Below are 21,119 nucleotides of genomic sequence, written 5' to 3'. Positions count from 1 at the left end.
TGCATGTGCCCATCACCCGACTGACAATACCCACCACCACCAATTAGGGGGTTCAAATATTTACTAGTTTATGTTCTTTATTTCCTTAGCTCTATTTTGCATTTGTTTACTATTCAAAGAGTGATTGGAGCTTATTTTTCACATTTTCGTCACAAATTCTACTCAACATATAATCTTTCACCTTATTCCATCGTACCATCAGCTTCTCCAATTTGTTTTCATCAAAATTGTTTAATCTTATTTCCATGATTTCAAAATGAATGTGATCCACCATGTACCAGTACCAATTCTGTAATGTCCATTTTTTGGACTCTTTCCAACCCAATACCACTACCGCTTGAGCGCTTTCCAATGCTGCAGTTTTTGTTTCTTTAAAATCTCTTAGTTCTCTTTGTTTAATTAATATCGCTATTTCTTTTGTAATTATCCACTTAATATTTAACATTTTATTTATTTCATTCTGCACTTTATTTATTTCATTCTTCACTGCCTCAGATTGGGCTTGATGTAGCGGTGGGCTTGTTGTTATTTTTAACCATTTTGGACATATTTTAACCATTATTTTGGACATTTTCTATTTTTTTTTTTTAGGAAGTCAAGCTGTCCAGCCCAGATTATAGAGACTGCAACTCGACCGATGCATGGAAGATTTCATGAAGAGAATCAGCTGCTATCAATCCAGTTACCAGCCTCTGATCCAGACGGATACGACAGGTAAAGAAACACTGGGACAACTAGTTCTGGTTTAGCTGGGTCCAGACTTGCATTCAAGTAACTCAAAACCAGTTTGCCGACAGCGTGAATGCGTGCTTGTCTGCTGAAGGTACAGTTGTTGTAGCTCACCAGAAGAACTGGTAGTAGATTCAGACAGTGAGGAGGCTGGGGAGAAACATAGGTCACTCCTGGGGGCTGGGAAAGGCTCCAACGAGGATTCTACATCCGAGGCAGAGAGGGTTCCAGGGCCATCTGGCAGTTATCAGCTGCCTTTGGAGCCAGACAGCAGTATTGGGAGTGATCTTTGCCAGCCTCAGGAAATGTCAGATTCTGAAGACGAAGGAATGGAGACCTTAGTTAATCCTGGGTTACAGAGGGTGACAAACGACAGCGAGAGAGACAGTGATTCAGATCACACCCAGGGTGCTGAAGTTAGTATGGAAAATAATTCCTTATCAGAGTAAATGGGTTAATCCTAGATACAGAAGATTAGCCAGACGCAGGGAAGAAATTTAAGGTAAAAGGTTTTGAATTCTGTAGTTATTAGTTCTATGTTTTTGGACATGTCCTTTCTGCCTCATGCACCCCAGTGACCGGTTAGGTCGCAAAGAGTCGGCCTTCTCCAGGTCCCATCAGCCAGACAATGTTGTCCGACGGGGCCTAGGGGAAAAGCCTTCTCTGTGGCGGCCCCGGCCCTGTGGAACAAACTCCACTCCAGAGATACGTACTGCCCCTTCCCTCCTGGTCTTCTGTAGAGCTCTGAAGACCTACCTGTGCTGTTGGCATTGGGGCCATGAGAGACGACATTGTCTCCAGCCGATGTTGTGAAGGATCGAATCGAATGAATGGGAATGACTGCATATGGGGATTTTTACAATTTTATAAATAATTCCTTTAAACAATAATTAGATTTCTTCATACGTACTTTTTTCATTATGTTGTACGCTGCCCTGAGTCGCTTCAAGAAGGGTGGCATAGAAGTCTTAATTATAAATAAAATGTAAAAATAAATAAGTTAACCTCCATTCATTTAGTGACAATTGAAAGTTACAACACCGCGGAAGGAAAGAACATACAATCAGTCCTTGAAATGTCATGGAGTGTGGTTTGTGGTGGTAGTGGAGGAAGAGGAGGACTGTTAAGGTCCTTGGCGCTCTCTGAGATGGGTTGCTTGCTTGTATATATTTCATTACCCCACTAGGTAACATCATCAGGGCTTTGAAAGAGTTGATCTCACTACTGTGGCTTTGAGGCTATTCCGTGTTATGATGGTCACCCTGTGTGTTTTCATCCTCTAGAGAGTTGTCGCTCATCAAAGTGATTGACGTCGGCCGAAGGTACCTGGTGAACAGGGTCCAGGACCACATCCAAAGTCGGATTGTCTACTACCTGATGAACATCCATGTGCAACCCCGACTATCTACTTGTGTCGGCACGGCGAGAGCGAATTCAACCTCAAAGGGAAGATCGGGGCGACTCGGGGCTCTCCAGCAGAGGCAAGAAGGTATGAGTGTCATTTACTTCTGCGTAAAACGGGCCTGGGAATGTGGTGGTAGGAGCATAAGCCTGAATCGCCTTCACAAAGAAGAAGGGTGACCTTCACACGGGGAGATCTTGGCCAATCAACGTTATTATTGCAAAAAAATAATTATTGTTAATAAATAATTATGTGTATAAATATCAGGATCACTAAGTGTTTTATTCAATGGTGAATACCAGTAATAATGCTGAGTAAATGGTTGTTAAGGAAGGGGAAATGGTAATTTAGGGGTTTAAAGTGTTAAGGGAAGGCTTGTGATATTGTCCATAGCCAAAAATGGTGTATTTAGTTCCGCATCTCTACTTCGCTGGAAATTCAACTTTCGCGGGTAGTCTCGGAAAGCATCCCCCGCGGAAATCAAGGGAACACTGTATCGCCTTTCTTTTCCAGTTTGCCAGCGAGCTGAATAATTTTGTCAAGGAGCAAAACCTGAAAGATCTCAGAGTCTGGACCAGCCATCTCAAGAGGACAATCCAGACGGCGGAAGCTCTCGACCTGCCCTATGAGCAATGGAAGGCTTTGAATGAAATCGATGCTGTAAGAACCTCTTTCTTTGCATGGGTGATGGTGGTGGATGATTGCAGAATAAACCAAAGAGCATTGTTGGGGGGGAAAAAATCATTTCATCCCTTCCCTCCCATCTCTCTATCTCTCCAAAAGAGAACCTCTCCTGGTTCTCTTTTGGAGAGATAGAGAACATTTAAATATGTTCAAGGTTAAATAAGGTCCAGGAGGGAAGTGTTTTTAATAGGAAAGTGAACACAAGAACAAGGGGACACAGTCTGAAGTTAGTTGGGGGAAAGATCAAAAGCAACATGAGAAAATATTATTTTACTGAAAGAGTAGTAGATCCTTGGAACAAACTTCAGCAGACGGGGTAGATAAATCCACAGTCACTGAATTTAAACATGCCTGGGATAAACATACAGTAATACCTCATGATACGAACTTAATTGGTGCAAGGAGGAGGTTCGTAAGACAAAAGGTTCGTAAGACGAAACATTGTTTCCCATAGGAAACAATGTAAAGTCAATTAATCCGTGCAACCAAAAACCCCCGCAAAAAAACGGCTTTCGGCGACTGCTGGGAAGCCGTGCGGCTGTTTTAAAAGGTGACCGCCGGCCTGGGGGGCTTCCCAGCACCCCCCCGAACCCGAGTTCGGGGTTCGGGGGGTGCTGGCAAGCCCCCCAGGCCGGCTGCGACTTTTTAAAACACCTGCGCCGCTTCCCAGCTGTCTCCTGAAGCCGAACGCTAAAGCCGAACTTCCGCGTTCGGCTTCGGGAGACAGCTGGCGGCTGTTTTAAAAGGTCGCAGCCGGCCTGGGGGGCTTCCCAGCAACCTCCCGAACCGAACCCGGGGTTCAGAAAAATTTTGCCTCTTCTTACGAACTTTGTTCGAGTTACGAACCGGTGTTCGGGAGGCTTCTGGGAAGCCCCGCCGTCCGGCTGTCACCTTTTAAAACAGCCGCGCGGCTTCCCAGCAGTCTCCGAACGCCGGTTCGTAACTCGAAAAAAGTTCGTAAGAAGAGGCAAAATTTTGCTGAACCCCGGGTTCGTATCACGAGTTGTTCGTAAGACGAGGGGTTCGTATCTTGAGGTACCACTGTATATCCATCCTAAGATAAAATACAGAAAATAGTATAAGGGCAGACTAGATGGACCAGGAGGTCTTTTTCTGCCGCCAGTCTTCTATGTTTCTATGTTCTCTAAGGAAGGATTGAGAAGAAATGGCTCACCATTCTTCTGCTATTGCGAAAGGGCCCCTTCGTTTTCCTGTGTGACAATTAAGTTTCCACTCACGTCTATTAACACAAGATAGGAACAGGGTGGACAGGTGCCGAAACACAAGGGCACAAGGCCAGCCCGTTTATTGGAGAGAGAGAGAGGACAAGACGTTCTTACATAAAAGTTGGAAGGAAAAGAACTACAGAAAAAAACCATTTCTGCCAACCTGCCTTCCATTGAGGACCTGTATTCTGCACGAGTCAAAAAGAAGGCTGTGAAAATATTTGTCGCATCCTGGACATAAATCAACTCCTAACCTTAAAATGTCGCTATAGAGCACTGCACACCAAGACAACTAGACACAAGAACAGTTTTCCCCCGAATGCAATCACTCTGCTAAACAAATAATTCCCTCCACACTGTCAACTTATTTACTAAGTCTGCACTACTATTACCACGTTTTTTCCCATCATTTCTATCACCCATTTCCTCCCACTTATGACTATGACTGTAACTTGCTTGTATCCTTACGATCTATATTAATATTGATTGTTTCTTCATTGCTTATTTGACCCCTATTATAATCATTAAGTGTTGTACTTCGTGATTCTTGATAAATGTATATTTTCTTTTATATACACTGAGAGCATCTGCACCAAGACAAATTCATTGTGTGTCCAATCGCTCTTGGCCAATAAAGAATTCTGTTCTGTTCTGTTCTATTCTATTCTTTCCATGTTCTGTTCTATTCTATTCTGTTCTATTCTGAGAGAATGTAAGAGAGTTTGGAATTTGTTTCAACAAAGCACGGGTGGCCAAATCTGGCAAACTTTTAAGACTTTATGGCCTTCAACTTCTAGAATTCCTCAGCCAGCCAGCCAACTAATCTGAATAACCAAGCTATTTATTGTTCTGTCTGGGTTCCCCCAGACCTCAACACCAACTGGAAAAAGCAGCCAGACACGCTGGTAAAAGCAAAAGTACTTTATAGCTTGAAAAATAAATACAGAGAAAAACCTGTTCTTCCCAACAGGCAGGCTAGGAGACTTTACAGCAGAGTCCTGATGTCCAGACAATACAGCAAACTTCTTGCTGGCACACCCACCACTGTAGAGCATAAGACCCCCACCTTTCCCCCCCAAGGTTTCAGTATTCAAAGTCACAAACCAGAATTCCAAGACGCCAAAGATCACAGCCAGGTCCCAGGACTCCCAAAGATAATACTCCACAAGCCAGGAAGGGTGGGTCTGCCTTTTAGCCTTTCCAGAGAGCACCACACCCAAACCCAGCTGTTGCCTCTTTAGTGCTGAAAGTACCTAGCCAATTGGTCCCTTCTTTGTGTTGCTCTTCTCTGTCGCAGATCGATTATCGCTTGTGCATTTTCCTCTAAGGAATCCAGGCTGCTTGCTGGGGAGAGCTCCCTCTCGGGGGCCTCTGGCTGTTCCCCCTCTTCCTCAGCCTGGGATTCCTCCTCCTCGTCTGCCTGCACCTCCTGTTCCTCATCTCCCCCCCTCTGAGGAGGAAACCGACAGAAGATCAGCCGTTCCCTGAGGGGCCTCGGACGGAATCACAACATTTATATAGAATTCTAGGAGTTGAAGGCCACAAATGTAGACTAGACGGTGTCCAGATAGGGAAAAAGACTGTTTTTTTTTATACAAACTGGTAGAGACACTCCAGGATAGGCAGGTTTTAACCTTTTAAGACATGTGGACATCCAACTCCTCAGAACTCCCCAACCAGACCTGAAAATACAGCAGGTGTTGAAATTTGTTTTGACTTATGGCTGTTGAGCACAGTCTGGTGTAAAGATTGGCATAATTTGGGGAAAGTGCTATAAGGTGGATTATTATTTCTTGTTCTTCTTGTTTTTCTTCTTTTTCCTTTTGTTCTTCTTGTTCTTCTTTCCCCTTCCTCTTCCTTTTCCTCCTCTTTCTTTCTTTCCTTCCTTCCTTTCTTTCTTCCCCCCCTCCTTTCTTTTTCCTCCTCCTCCTACTCTTTCTTCTCCTTCATCATCTCTCTTTTTTTCCTTGTAGGGTGTATGTGAAGATATGACTTACGATGAAATCAAGGAAAAGTATCCAGAAGAATTCGCTTTACGTGACCAAGACAAATATTATTACCGCTATCCATCCGGAGAGGTTTGTATTTTGGCACACCAAGTGTGTCTTTAACCATTGAGTGGGATGGATGCCCAAGCAATACAATAATAATAATAATAATAATAATAATAATAATAATAATAATAATTATTATTATTATTATTATTATTATTATTATTATTTATTAGATTTGTATTCCGCCCCCTCTCTGAAAACTCTGCTTAGATTAGTGCTGACTTGCAAGCCTGTTTCTCATCATCTTCTCTTGGTCCTTCCCCAACCCTTCTCCCCTCTCAGTCCTATCAAGATCTGGTGCAGAGACTCGAGCCGGTAATCATGGAGCTGGAAAGGCAGGAAAATGTCCTTGTGATTTGTCACCAGGCCGTCATGCGTTGCCTATTGGCTTACTTCCTCGACAAAAGCGCAGGTGGGTCTCTACGATCTCTCTGTGCAACGTCCCTGGCCCGGGAATGGAAGAAATGGAATTTAGGATGGGTTCTGTGGTCCTTGTGAGGTGGGTGGGAACTGCCTCTTCCCTCATCCACCCCCACACTCATGTCCGCACAGCCTTTCCTGCTTGAGTGTCAGGAGTGTTCACAGAAATCCAAATCAAAACGAAACCACGCTGCAACAATGTTTATTTCTTCAAAACGCAAATGATAATCACCCACACAATGCACTCCTACCCTCTCTTTTTTATCAGGGTTTCAGCAGCGTCATTAACTCTTAACAGCTGTGCTCTATCATTTGTTTCTATGTTTGCGGGCCTTCCCAACATCCTCCTCACACGGGGATTCAGAATAGGATTACTCATGACGTCTTCCCCTTCTGAGTCCGAGGAACCTCTAGCTGGTGGGCTGGCGGAACCCATTCCCCTGTCTGTCTCTTCCTGTTCACTGTCTTTCTCTGCCTCTGATTCTGCTTCACTGTCTGAAGCATCTTCTTCTGTAAACAGATGACTCCCACTCCCCAAATCCCCAGCTACAGGAACTGGTCTTTAGCCAACCACAACAAATTGTACAGTTAAAAGTCTAGAGATTCTTTGTCATCCAGGTCTTGTGGTCCCAAAGGTGTTTTTTTCAGGAGGCAATTGGACTTCCTTGTTTTTTCTTCTTTTGAAGACGTTTCCTGAAAAAAACAGGATTCCCCCCCCCCGCCACCCCCAAACAAGACAATGTCAATTCCCATAATTTCCAATTCACCGTTCTAAATTTTGGGAGTCAATTTTTTTTAAAGGGCTGGATTAAAATGGAGTGTGGAAGCAGGTTTTACTTTGTGGCCAGGTGTAGTATCATGAATCCAGCTGATCACTTTTAATCCTTTCTCTCTCTTTTCCCTTTCAGAAGAAATGCCGTATCTGAAATGTCCTCTCCACACAGTCTTGAAACTGAGTCCTGTAGCTTACGGTGAGCAAATAATTTTTTGTAAGAGAAGGGCTGTGCTCACACAACATGCTCGGCTTGGCGTGTTATTGGTGCCTGAAACTATTGTCTGTGATTTATCCCTAAATACCACAATTCGCTTCTTACTCTGCTACAGAGCCCCGGACTACGGCATCGAACATGCTAACAAATTATCCACATTACTAACGCGGGCAACATAAAATAAATAAATAAATAAATAAATAAATAAATAAATAAAAGCAGGCATGCATGGAAATTGGTGGGGTTTACAGGTACAGGTATAAAGCCCTTCATGGCATCGGGCCAGAATATCTCCGGGACCGCCACGAATCCCAGCGACCAGTTAGGTCCCACAGAGTTGGCCTTCTCCGGGTCCCGTCGACTAAACAATGTCGTCTGGCGGGACCCAGGGGAAGAGCCTTCTCTGTGGCAGCCCCGACCCTTTGTAACCAGCTCCCCCCGGAAATTAGGATTGCCCCTACCCCCCTTGTCTTTCGTAAACTTCTTAAAACCCACCTCTGCCGCCAGGCATGGGGGAACTGAGACATCTCCCCCGGGCCTATACAGTTTATGCATGATATGTTTGTGTGTATGTTTTCTTTTAATAAGGGGTTTTTACTGATTTTTAATTATTAGATTTGTCATATATTGTGTTGTTATTGTTATTAGCCGCCCCGAGTCTACGGAGAGATGGACCATGAGGTCTTTTTCTGCTGTCAATCTTCTATGTTTCTATGTTTAGCAAGACAATTGAGGGTTTACTGCCTTCCCTTCCCCCTTTTAAGTTAAGATAAGATTGAAGGCAGCTCAGCTGAAGATGTTGCACAGAATGCAAAAGGATCAATTTAGCCCTGATTGTATTAAGCCTCTGATCAATACCCCGTAATCCTTATCTTTCTTTATTTGCATTCAGAACAGATGGGCTAGCCCAGGAAAATTTGCCCTGTGCCTCACTCCCTATTTATTTTATTCATTTTGTTTGGGGAAAAATTACTACCATTGTTATAACAATAGCAACAGCATTTAGACTTATAGAAACATAGAAACGGCAGGAAAAGACCTCATGGTTTCTCTATTATCCCAGAACTGTGCATAAAATTCTTAGGGCTGTTCCATAATTTATTTATTTTTCATTGCTGCTTTTATTATACACTGCTCAAAAAAATAAAGGGAACACTCAAAGAACACATCCTTTATCTGAATGAATGAAACATTCTCGTTGAATACTTTGTTCTGTACAAAGTTGAATGTGCACAACAGCATGTGAAATTGATTGTCAATCAGTGTTGCTTCCTAAGTGGACAGTTTGATTTCACAGAAGTTTCATTTACTTGGAGTTATATTGTGTTGTTTGAGTGTTACCTTTATTTATTTATTTTAGCAGTATACTTTTTGACTTGATTCAATTATCTTTGCTTTTCTCTCTGGTGTTCCTGAAGGACAAAAGGCTTTTCCTGGGCGCTGTTTGAACCCCTGCTGGCTCAGTGTTGCTTTTAAGAATTAATTGCCCAACTGATTTAATTGAGTTACATTTAACCCCCTCCCCCAAGTATTTGAGTCTGTTTTGATCTCATAATTGGATTAAAGCAGTGCAGCTATAATGATAACTTGTTTATTTATTTATTTAAATATTTTTATTGTTTTTCAAAAAGACAAACAAAGACATACAACATTAAACATTTAAGGAGTTGCCATTGCTCCGCTTGTTGTAGAAGTCTAACTAGTACAGAAATATAAAATATAAAAAACCCTAACTGTTATCAGATCAATGCAGAAATGCCACACGTGTAAATTACATTCTTATTGAATTTAATTCTATATTTTTAATATTAAACTTATTAATTAAATTTCTTTATGTTTTAAAGTATTATGTATTTATACAAAAAGAAAAAGAATAAACAAAGTATTAGTAATACAGAAAAAAAGAAAAGATATAGACTTCTAAGTTAGTTATACTATATACTATTTCATTCTATCTTATAGTTCTTCAAATAGTTATATATTCTTATATATTTAATTATTAATTCTATTTTTAAGATTCCACCAATCATATACTTTGTCCCATATTTTATAAAATTCTGTTTCAGTTTGATTATTCAAACGTTTAGTCATCATGTCTAGTTCTGCACATTCTATAATTTTTTTAAATACCTCAGTGTCTTTTGGTATTGTCTTTTCTTTCCATTTCTGTGCGAATACTATTCGGGCCGCAAACAATATATGTATTATTAAATAATATTATTTATTTATTTATTTGTTGGATTTGTATGCCGCCCCTCTCCGCAGACTCGGGGAGGCTAACAACAGTAACAAAAAACAGCATGTAACAATCCAATACTAAACATCTTGCCACCTCCTTTCCTCTCTCTCTAAGGTTGCCGAGTGGAGTCCATCTTTCTGAACGTTGAAGCTGTGAATACTCACCGAGACAGACCAGAGGTTAGTGCTGCTAAGGGCCATTCTGTATCTCCCCCCTACCCATATTTCATGAGCTCATAGCACAGGCACATATTGCCCACCAAAATTTCAGATCCCAATTCTTGCTCTGCAAAAGATTCTCAGTTCATTTGTTGGGTTTTTTCCCCCAACTGCTGGAAATATTACTTGCAATCCTGTTGCTCATCATGGCTTTGTAAAGCCACACTTGGAATACTGCATTCAGTTTTGGTCGCCACGATGCAAAAAGGATGTTGAGACTCTAGAAAGAGTGTAGAGAAGAGCGACAAAGATAATTAAGGGCCTGGAGGCTAAAACATATGAAGAACGGTTGCATGGCTAGTTTAATGAAAAGAGGGACCAGGGGAGACATGATAGCGGCGTTCTAATATCGCAGGGGTTGCCACAAAGAAGAGAGAGTCAAACTATTCTCCAAAGCAGCTGAGGGTAAAACAAGAAACAGTGGGTGGAAACTAATCAAGGAGAGAAGCAACTTAGAACTAAGGAGAAAATCCTGGGAACCTAGAATAATTAACTAGTGGAATGGTTTTCCTCCTGAAGTTATAGCTTCTCCATCACTGGAGGTTTTAAAGAAGGTGTTAGATAAATATTTGTCTGAAATGGTTTAGGGTTTCCTGCCTAAGCAGGGGGTTGGACTAGAAAACCTCCAAGGTCCCTTCCAACTGTGCTAGTTTACTCTAGTCTAGTCTAATCTATCACTGCCCACTAAATAAGGAATAAGCTGTGATTAAATTAAAGGCTTCTTTCTGTGGCTTGTGTCCTTTTAAAATGATCTGTATTAAACAGCTTGCTGGTGTAGGGATTTTGAGCTGAAAAAGGCAAGCTTTAAACTGGGTTTCGTATAAAATAAAAGGAACTGGATATTATGCAAGGCTTGAAAAATGTTAGTAAAGATAAGACAGTGGCCAGATTTGATCTTCTGTGGCTTGACTGCTGTCCAGGTACCTTCCTCAGTGAAAGCAGCCGATTCTCAACGATCAAATACCATCAGCTATTTATTTTATTTTAAAATTTATATACAGCTTATCTCACTGTTGAAGCTAGGTGCTAAGTGTTTTCACTAGTAACAAAAAGTTGCTGGTTTCCATCCCACGTTTTGTAGGGAAAAGATAGTAAAGTTTATTTTATTTTTTAAAATAGTCTTTATCAATTATATAAAATTTAAAAAACAGGACAAACAGAATATACATGACAAGAGAGGGGGAGAAAATAAACAACAAAAGACAGGAAGTCTTAATATGACTGAGATTTGTTTTTACAATAGTACATCGAGTTTGTTTGTAGCAACTTTTTTTATATTTTTTATTTTAAAAAAATAATCTTTATTAGGTTTCTACACATAAAAATGGAAAGAAAAGAAAAACAATTTAAACAAACAACACAAAGAAAAAACACACAAGATAGACAGCATATAAATGAGCATATAAACTTGAACAACGCATAAGACGTATTCCGTTTCAGTGATGTTCTATATACGCACATAAGATAGTAAAGTTTAATTGAACATTGATTTCAGCCTGGCTCCGCCTGCTTCATCATCATCATCATTATTATTATTATTATTATTATTATTATTATTATTATTATTAATTAGATTTGTATGCCACCCCTCTCCGTAGACTCCTTAGCCCAACCTCGTTTCTTTCTGGGCTTCCCAAATCCCCTTTCCTAGAACTGTAGGACCTCAGGCTTAGGGAGTCACCTCAGAGGTCATCTAGTCTGACCCTCTGGAAGAAAGAGAAAATTCTCTCTCATTTTGCTTTTGCGTCTGAGTGAGCGACGGCAAACCCACGACCCCATTTATTTATTTATTTTACAAAAGCTCTCTTCTTGTTTTTCTCCATCGCTTTCCTCCCCCTATTGTTGTTATTTTTTCTTATCTCTTTCTCTCGCTCCGATCTAGGATGCAAAGAAGGGATCTCATGCGCTCATGAGGCGCAATAGCGTGGTCCCTCTGGCCAGTCCAGAACCCGTCAAAAAACCTCGCATGAACAGGTTTGAGGAACATGCCGCTGCTTCCGCCGCCTTACCAGTCCATACCTGCCTATCTCCTGAAGGCCCCGTCCAGCTTCCCGGACAAGTTGGTTCTTTTCTTCTCTTTTTGTTGTTGTTGCTGTTGTTGTTGTGTTTTTGTGGTGATGGCTGATGGTGTGTCGTAACTTCCAGCCAGAGATGGGCTGATGTCGAAACAGCTAATTGCGCGCGGCTCCACATTTCTAGAGCATGCATGTGAGACCCAGCGCAATATTCCTTCCTGCATCTACGTAGCAGTGATAGGCTCCTACAGGTATAGTCAGGTACGCAGAACCGGTAGGAAAAAAATGTTGATTTTTCTTTTCTTTTTTCCCCCTTCTGGGCTCTGGGTATTTATTTATTTATTCGACTTCTATGCTGCCCAGTCCCGAAGGACTCAGGGCGGCTTACAACAATAATATAAATAGCAATGCAATAAATACAAAGCAATAAAAAAAGAAGTCACATATAATCTGAACTATGTAAAACCCCTGTATTAAAAGAAACCCACCTGTTTTGTTTTTCCTATTGCATTCCTAAATGAGGTTGAATGTGTATAATTTTAGAAGAGCTGTCCATGTGTGTGTTTGTGTACATACACATACAGTTTATATAGTAGATAATGTATATTTTTGTGTGCCTGTGTGTAATATGTATGTACACATAAGGCATATATATATAGAATTAAATAGTATATTTTGGATATTTAGTAATAGTAAATAGAGAGGGAAACTATTAGATTTGTCATTATGTATTGTTTTATCATTGCTATGAGCCGCCCCGAGTCTACGGAGAGGGGCGGCATACAAATCTAATAATAATAATAATAATAATAATAATAATAATAATAATAATAATAATAATAATAATATCTCTCTTTGAGGCGAGGAGAGGCCAGGCACCCTAGCCCAAACCCTTGACATGTGTGATGTCATGTTGGCCATCTTTAACATGACTTTTTAAACATGACTTTTTAAGTCAACCCCCTGGTCACATGATTGTCAAGCCACTCCTTCCTGGTCACATAGTCAGCAAGCCACACCCACAAAATAAGCCAGGCCCACAGTGTGATAGTAAAAAAAAATGGAGCCCTTCATTGCTGTGTAGGTAGCAAAATCTCGCTCCGGTGCGTATCAATGAGGTTTTTTGCTTCTCCGCAGGAATTGCCGGCACGCGCTTCTCTGTGTGAGATTTTGCTACCTGCACAGGTGCGGGAAGCGAAATTGCGCTCGATCCTGCACTCGCGCTCCAGAGTTGCTCACAATTAGCCGTTCCAACAGCAGCCCATCTCTGCTTCCAACACGACTGACCCCCCTGTTCGTGTGACATCTTAGGAAGCCATGCTTGGTCTTGCTTAATATTTTTTTCGACGAGCCCAGGACTCTCTTCACTGACCTTCTCTTGGTTCAAATATTTTTGGCTAAGCTAACCTAACTAACTAACTTGCTTGAGCGTGTTTGAGGTTGTGAGTGGTTTTAATCACAATTGGGAAAGGCCTCAAGTTGTCACGGAAATTGCTTACATTCCGAATATAGATGGTCCTCGACTTACAACCTCAATGGGCGACCGGAATTTCGGTTGCTAAGCAAGGCGATGACTTTAGGGTTCCATCGTGCCTGATTTTGCAATCCTTTTTGCCGCAGTTAAGCCGATCACTGCCGTTGTTGAGCCGTGGTATTACGGTCGTTAAACAAATCAGGCAGTCGTTAAGCAAATCAGGAGGGGAGTTTAATTACGTGCTAATTATGAAGCACTTCAAATTTGATCACATGACAGGAATGCTGCTATTTGTAAGTGTAAGGACCGGTTATAAGTCTCTTTTTTATTTGTTGTAAACAAATACAGTGGTACCTCTACGTACGAACTTAATTCGTCCCATGACCAGGTTCTTAAGTAGAAAGGTTTGTAAGAAGAAGCAATTTTTCCCATAGGAATAAATGTAAAAGCAAATAATGTGCGCGATTGGGGAAACCACAGGGAGGGTGGAGGCCCTGTTTCCTCCCAGGAGATTCCTAGAGAGGCCCCACGGAGGCTTCTCCTGGCCTTTTCCGGCCTTATTTCCTCCCAGGAGATTCCTAGAGAGGTCCCAGGGAGGCTTCTCTCCGCCTTTTCCGGCCCTGTTTCCTCCCAGGAGATTCCTAGAGAGGTCCCACGGAGGGTTCTCCCCGCCTTTTCCGGCCCTGTTTCCTCCCAAGAGATTCATAGAGGGGTCCCATGGAGGCTTCTCTCTGCCTTTTCCGGTTACAGTTTGAGAGGCTTGCGAAAATGATTCTTGAGAAGAGGCAAAAAAATCTTGAATACCTGGTTCTTTATCTAGAAAAGTTCATAAGTAGAGCCGTTCTTAGGTAGAGGTGCCACTGTAGTTGGAAGTCGAGGACTACCTATAATCCCAGAGAGGCTTTTTTTTTTTTTGCCTTGAATGTTTTGTTGAACATGCGTTGAAGAATGTTGGTTTGGTTTGCACTTTGATTTTCAATCCGTCCGTGCTTTTAAGTTGATTACGGTCTCCACTAACCGTTCTCAAAAACACCCGATTAGGAACTAAAGCATTTCAAGGGCATCGGATCAGTTACCTCTTGAGGAAAATATTTGTAGCTCAGAGTTGAAATGAGGAGTCCTTGGTGTTCTCCGACCTTGATGGTTTTAGAAATATAGAAACATAGATGATTGACGGCAGAAAAAGACCTCATGGTCCATCTAGTCTGCCCTTATACTGTTTCCTGTATTTTATCTTAGGATGGATCTATGTTTATCCCAGTTTTCCTGCAGACGTTTTGTGACCCAATGAGGTAACATCATCAGTGTTAGTATGGCGTGTGACAAGGAGCGGATTACTTTTACCGCTGCTACCTTCATGCTGTGCGCGCGATGTACCAAAATCTTGTGAAGGGACGTGCGTGTGTGCGAGATTTCAGCAAAAAATTGCTGAAATCTCTCTCCCGTGTACGTCCCCTCCTGAGATTTTGCTTCTGCGCATGCACAGAAGCAAAAAATACCCAAAAAAATGAAGAAAAAAGATGGGGACACCCATAAGACTGGCGCCATTAGCGGTCGCGTGCAAATTGCGCAATCTGGTGGCCACTACTGGGTGCGCAGTTCCGTACCGCACCGGTAGCACCCCACTACTAAATGTGACTTCTAGCGCTGATGATGTTATCTACTTGGGTAATAAAATGTCCGCCATAAAACAACCAAGCTCAGCGTACCAAGGGCCCCTTCTCAAATCATTTGCTCATTTTATTTTTTGAGGGGGGGACAGGCTCTTTAGAGACCACCAAATAGAGGGCATCTCAATCCAAAACGTGGCCTTCTGTGTTTTATACAATAAAAAATAAAGAAAGGGACATTTTTGCATTCGACTGCCAGGGAGTGGCCCCTGTGGCCTTCAGCCTGGAGAAAGTCTGCAAATGTTTTGTCTGTTGGGTTTGTAATCTCTGTCCCAAGGTTATTTTAGAGGGCCAAAGTGACCCATTCTTTCTTTCTTTCTTTTTTTAATGGGAAAGGTTAGAACATTTTTTTTTGTGTGTGTTTCTGCCAGATAGTGAGTAATACAACCGGCCTGGCTTCATTCTAAACTGCAGTGTTTTGAATCTTGGGCCATTTCATGAGGGGTGGACTTCAACTCCCAGAATCCCTTAGCCAGCCATACTGGCTGAGGAATTCTGGGAGTTGAAGTCCACTCCACTTAAAATGGCCGACGTTGAGAAAGGCTGTTCTGATAAAGAAGTCTGAAACGATCTCAATTAGCAGCCCTTGTTTGAAAAGACTCCTAGTTGCTGGTTTTTCTTTTCTTTTGGTGCTTCTTCTCTAACCACGAAGGTTGATGCTGAAGCAACTGCTTCATGTCTCTTTGATTTTATCTGCTTCCACCCATTGCTTTCCGTCTCTGGGCTGCCATTTTCTGATTGCTAAGCTTTCATGCGCCTTCACTGATTTCCTCCCCTTCATTTTCTTTCTTCTCTCTTTTCTTTTTTGTCTCTCTACAGCCATTACTGGGGAAGGCTTGCCTGTAAGTAAATTTTCTTAGTGTTGGTGGTGTTGGTTTAACTTGTTTCTTTGTTGCCTGGCTGGCTGTGTCTTTGTTTTTTTTACTCATTTATTACATTTATATGCCGCTCTCGTATGGTGACTTTTGGTTTTGCTGCCAAGAATCCATGCTTTTGATTTTTTTTCTCTCCCACCCATTACAGATGGCCATCTTTTTTCATCACCTCCTTGTCTTTGTTCTTGTACTGAAATACAAGTGTGGGTCTTTCAGCTTCACGCCCCCCCCCCCCCGGTTTGTTGTTTTGTGTGGCATTTTGTGTGGCATTTGGACCAGCTTCACTTCTTTGTATCGAAACAACAGGTTTTGGGTTTCTTTCCTTCCCTCCCCACTCCTCTCCCCTCCTTTCTCCTTCTCCCTCTCCTCTCCTCCCCCTTTCCCTCCTCCTCCTCTCCCCTCTCTCCTTTCTCCCTTTTCTTCCCTCCCCTTTTCTCTTGCCTTCTCCCTCTGCTCTCCTTCCCTTTCCTCCCCTTCTCCATCACCTGTCTCTTTCCATCCCCGTCTCCCCTCCTCTCTCTCTCTTCTCCCCTCCCTCTCTCCTCTCCCCTTCTCCCTTTCCTCCCCCTTTCCCTTGTCTTCTCCATCTCCTCTCTCCTTCCCTTTCCTACCCTTCCTGTTTCCTTCCCCTTCTCCATCACCTCTCTCTTTCCTTCCCCTCCTCTCTCTTTCCTCCCCTCCTATTTTCCCTTGCCTTCTCCCTCTGCTCTCCTTACCTTTCCTCCCCTTTCCGTTTCCTTCCCCTTCTCCATCAGCTCTCTCTTTCCTTCCCCCTACTCTTCCCTCCCCTTTTAGCTCCCCTCCTCCTCCTCTCTTCTCTCCCCTTCTCCCTCTCCTTCCCCTTTCCCTTGTCTTCTCCATCTCCTCTCTCCTTTCTTTTCCTCCCCTTCCTGTTTCCTTCCCCTTCTCCATCACCCCTCTCCTTCCTCCTCCCCTCCCCTCCCCTACTCTCAGGGTTGAACTGTGGGATCCTTGGTGCTCTCTAACCTTGCTGGCTTTCTTGCAGACGGTTTCACTAACCAAGCTAGGTAACATCATCAGTTTTTATGTCAGTAGGCAGGAAGCTTCAAAGGCAAATTGTCTGCAGATCGGAGGAGATGGTTTTGACTGTTTTGTAGAATTCAGTCCAAGAAACCAGTGGAAACCCTATAACCTTTGGTGCAGAGAACCTCGCATGCACATCTAACAACCTTTTTCTCCTTGGCTTTGTCCCACCTCCCGTGTGTCCCCTCTAGATAATTTTTCTTACGGCGGCTGTGCCTTCTGCATGTTTTTTCCTAGTTCAACTGCTCCTCCTGCGCTTTCTCCAAACCCAAATGCCTCCATCTTACGTTGATCTCCTCTCTTTTTGCATCCTTTGTCAACAGAACTTGAACCTTCCACACACTCAACCTTGAAATATTTTTTTTCGCCGGGGAACCGCGGGTGGAAGCCGAGCGTCGTGCCATCATTCATCTCCGAAACTTTGCAGTCTGCTCCACAACATCTCCGTTCGGACTCTAGTTGATTTGTTGATGATCTCGATCGCTGGCCTTCTTGGACTTAAGAAAACGGAGCGGCGGAAGGAGAAAGCACCAGAGAGAGAGAGAGAAAGAGAGAGAGAGAGAAGAAAAAAATAAAGGAAAAGAAAGAGACTTACTTCATCAGCATATAAACTGTGGATCTGAACCTGATTTTAAAAGCTGGGGTTTTTCCCTTCCCCGTCTACTCCAATTAGACTCCAGCAAGCACCAAAGTGCTCCTGTTACACACCATACATCCAGCCTGTGTTGGTGGTTGTTATTCTGTTGTTGTTGTAACAAGCTTGCCTTGCAGAAGATCACAGCCACTCTTAAGATAAAGAATTAGGGTCAGCCTAGGCGGGCTTTGTAGCTAAGACAGAGGCGAAAGGGGAGGTGAAAAAAAGTGGTTAACGTTCACCAGTCTGTCCCATTTCTTTGTTTCCACCTGAGAATTCTGCCTGAATTTTAGCTGCCTTTGCAAACTGATCTGAGAGAGGGATGATCAGTTGCTGGCAGAGAAAGAGAGATAGAGGCCGACCCCCCCCTTCCCCAATTGTGAAAGGGTTGTGTTTTATTTCCACAAGCTAAATCGCACGAACCGCACTTTGTTAAGCGAGAGGCTCTCATCTCTTCCTAGGGGTGCATAAAAAGATCCTTCCCCCCAAATCCACGTCTCCACGGGGTCTTGACCCTATTTTGGGGATATTTGTGTGTGTACGAGTGTGTGTGCGCGAATGATGGGACATGACACTTTGCATTTGGCTTCTTTTCTAAGGTGGGTGGGAGACTTCCCACTCAAGCTCATTTTTTTTTTAAAAAAGTCTGGTGTTAAGAGTCCTCTTAACTGGTCACCATTTCAGACCTGGGGTATGTAGTTCTCCACCTTGCTTTTTCCCCTGCTTTGTGTGTGTGTGTGCGTCTGGTTTGTGGGAAGGTCTATTTGGAGACCAGCGAAGTCGTAAGATGCATCTTTGTGTTATAATAAGCATCTTAATGGTGCAAACAGGGTATGTTCCTATCGACCGACATGAATGAGCCTCTCTGGTAGATTTCTGCACATTTACAAGGCTGTTTTCCCAGCTTCCCGCTCTTGTTTTTAGCCACTGGAAACTGTTTCTCGACCCTTCAGGTTTGAGACTCCACCGTGTGTCCAGCATAAATCCATAGGTTTTCATATCGAGGAAATGGAGAAGTTCCCAGGGCTACAGTTTTGTCCTATTGTGTCGCTAGTAAAAAAAATCACAAACAGCTGATGTAGCCCAACGCGTTAGAATAGCATGTTAGGAGCAAAGTTTACGGTTAGTTTCATTCAGGTGGATCGATTTATTATGGGCCTCCAGGGATACCCCACCCCTCTTTTTTTTTACATGTTGAAATAACTATTCTTAGTAGTAGTAGAGTGTTATTTTTTAAATGATCGTTTTTGTTAGTTTTTAAAGGGCATCTGAGTAATAAACTTGCTTTCCTTTTATAACCAGAGTTTATCCTCGTGATTTCTCAGCCGTTCGTTCTCCCGTTTACCAGGTGCCGCTCGATTTCGCAGTCCTCAATCGACGGCGGCCTCAAATAAAATGAACTCTTTTAAATTTTTTTTAAAAACCAACTAAAATACTTGAATGTAATTAGGAACTTGGATGTCCTTCGAGCAAATTTTAGGCCGCCAGGCATTTCGTCTCAAGCTGATGTCGACAGGAGGAGGATGTGTGATTGTCAAAATGCAATAGTGGGTCTGGTTTCGAACGCAGGCCCTCTTTTAAGACTGAACTGTTCTTGCCAAAGTGGCCCTGGAAAAACTTTCCAGGATACGATAGGAACTGGAAAAACTAATGGGCAAGAATGAGGTCCCAAGGCGGACGGTTGCAGGGTAATAAAGGTGATTTTATTTTCCAAATAAAGGATTGTTTAACCCAAGGCCTAAGTGTTGACTTACTGATCTGAGATGATTTATATGTGTACAGTAAGACTCCATGTAGATGGGAGGTAGGGACCGATGGCTCCTTTATGACTGGTGGACTTCAACTTCACCCCATGTCCAGTCAATGAAGCAGTGGAAGTGATGTGCCGGTGTCTGGAGGCTGTTGGGGCCTGGATGGGTGTCAACAGACTCAAACTCAACCCTGATAAGACGGACTTTTGCCTCCCAAGGACAATTCCATCTGTCCGTCCATCACCCGGGGGGGGGGGAATTATTGACCCCCTCAGAGAGGGTTCGCAACTTGGGCATCCTCCTTGATCCACATTAGAGAAACATCTTTCAGCTGTGGCGAGGGGGGCGTTCGCCCAGGTTCGCCTGGTGCACCAGTTGTGGCCCTATTTGGACAGAGTGGGTCTTCTCCGAGTCCCGTCAACTAAACAATGTCGCTTGGCGGGCCCCTGGGGAAGAGCCTTCTCTGGAACCAACTCCCCCTGGAGATTAGAATTGCCCCCACCCTCCTCGCCTTTCGTAAGCTCCTTAAAACCCACCTCTGCCGTCAGGCATGGGGGAACTAAGATATTCTTTCCCCCTAGGCCTTTACAATTTATGCATGGTATGTTTCTTTGTATGTATGTTTGGTTTTACAAATAAGGGTTTTTTAATTGTTTTAGTATTAGTTTTTAGTATTGGATTTACATGATGTTTTCTACTATTGTTGTTAGCCACCCCGAGTCTACGGAGAGGGGTGGCATACAAATCCAATAAATAATAATAATAATAATAATAATAATAATAATAATAATAATAATAATAATAAACCTCCCAGAATTCTTCAGCCAGCTTTGCTTTAAGACTTGGGGACTTTAACTCCATGCATGGCTGGCTCAGGAATTCTGGGAATTGAAGTCCACTAGTCATAAATGAGCCATCGGTCCCTCGCTCCTGGTGCAAATGAAAAGCTTTTTCTGCTTGTTAAGATTAACTTCTTTTAATTTTGTTTGTTTTTAAAATTTTGAATGTTTTCAGGGCTTCAGATGTGCCTGAACATGTAAATTGATCTTTTTAAAAACAAAAACAAAACTCTTACCTAGGTGCAAATGGCCTCATTTCCCACCTTCAAATATTTCCTTTTGAAATTCTGTGGTTAAATATTTCCTTTTGAAATTCTGCCAGGAGCAAAATAGAGCAAATGGGTGCCACAAACCATTATGTCCTCTCTCCCCCTCCTCCTGGGACAAATTGCATTTTGCAATAAAGGTTTTAGGCCAATTGTTTTCTTACAAATGCTGCCCACCTTGAAAGAGAATAAGGAAACAATAAGGATGTCTCCCACCTCTTTGAAACACAGATATCTCAGAACGAAATGGGATTTTTCCTTTTGAAATAAGTGCGAAAGCTTAAAGGCTGTTAATGACCATATTATTGTGTGTTTGTGGTTGCAGGGTGTGTGGGAAGTGGAGAATGCCCCATGGCACGGAAATCCCATTTAAATGCCGTTTTAAAAATCCTAGCAAGAGTTGTTCCTTGGGTCAGGCTTTCCCAAAACTTGAAGTTAGATTTCCTTTTAATCATTTGCAAGAGCAAGAGGCAATTTATTTTATCTCGCAGAACCATGGAGCCCCCCACCCCAATTTTCCGAACCTCATACATTTTGTATTGAAATTATACGGGATGATTTTTAAATCTCTTCCCCCTCATTCCTGAAGG

General features: G+C 42.6%; 1 protein-coding gene across 1 annotated transcript in view; it reads left to right on the top strand.

Annotated features, from left to right (window-relative positions):
* PFKFB3 (6-phosphofructo-2-kinase/fructose-2,6-biphosphatase 3) overlaps window positions 1-18,971 on the top strand; it is a 38,116-nt gene extending 19,145 nt beyond the window's left edge. Inside the window, 14 exon segments of the mRNA XM_070754453.1 lie at window positions 592-637; window positions 640-690; window positions 693-714; window positions 2,013-2,125; window positions 2,128-2,181; window positions 2,184-2,218; window positions 2,645-2,791; window positions 6,015-6,119; window positions 6,378-6,507; window positions 7,424-7,486; window positions 9,858-9,922; window positions 11,844-12,020; window positions 15,940-15,962; window positions 17,363-18,971. Coding sequence (XP_070610554.1) covers window positions 592-637; window positions 640-690; window positions 693-714; window positions 2,013-2,125; window positions 2,128-2,181; window positions 2,184-2,218; window positions 2,645-2,791; window positions 6,015-6,119; window positions 6,378-6,507; window positions 7,424-7,486; window positions 9,858-9,922; window positions 11,844-12,020; window positions 15,940-15,962; window positions 17,363-17,369 — 1,038 coding nt within the window. The 3' untranslated portion in view covers window positions 17,370-18,971.
* The last annotated feature ends 2,148 nt before the right edge of the window (window positions 18,972-21,119 follow it).

Source organism: Erythrolamprus reginae, chromosome 6 (genome assembly GCF_031021105.1).
Source record: "Erythrolamprus reginae isolate rEryReg1 chromosome 6, rEryReg1.hap1, whole genome shotgun sequence".
In the NCBI taxonomy this organism is placed as follows: domain Eukaryota; kingdom Metazoa; phylum Chordata; class Lepidosauria; order Squamata; family Dipsadidae; genus Erythrolamprus; species Erythrolamprus reginae.
The sequence above is the reverse complement of the archived record's forward strand: the minus strand, read 5'-3'. Positions and strand labels throughout refer to the sequence as shown.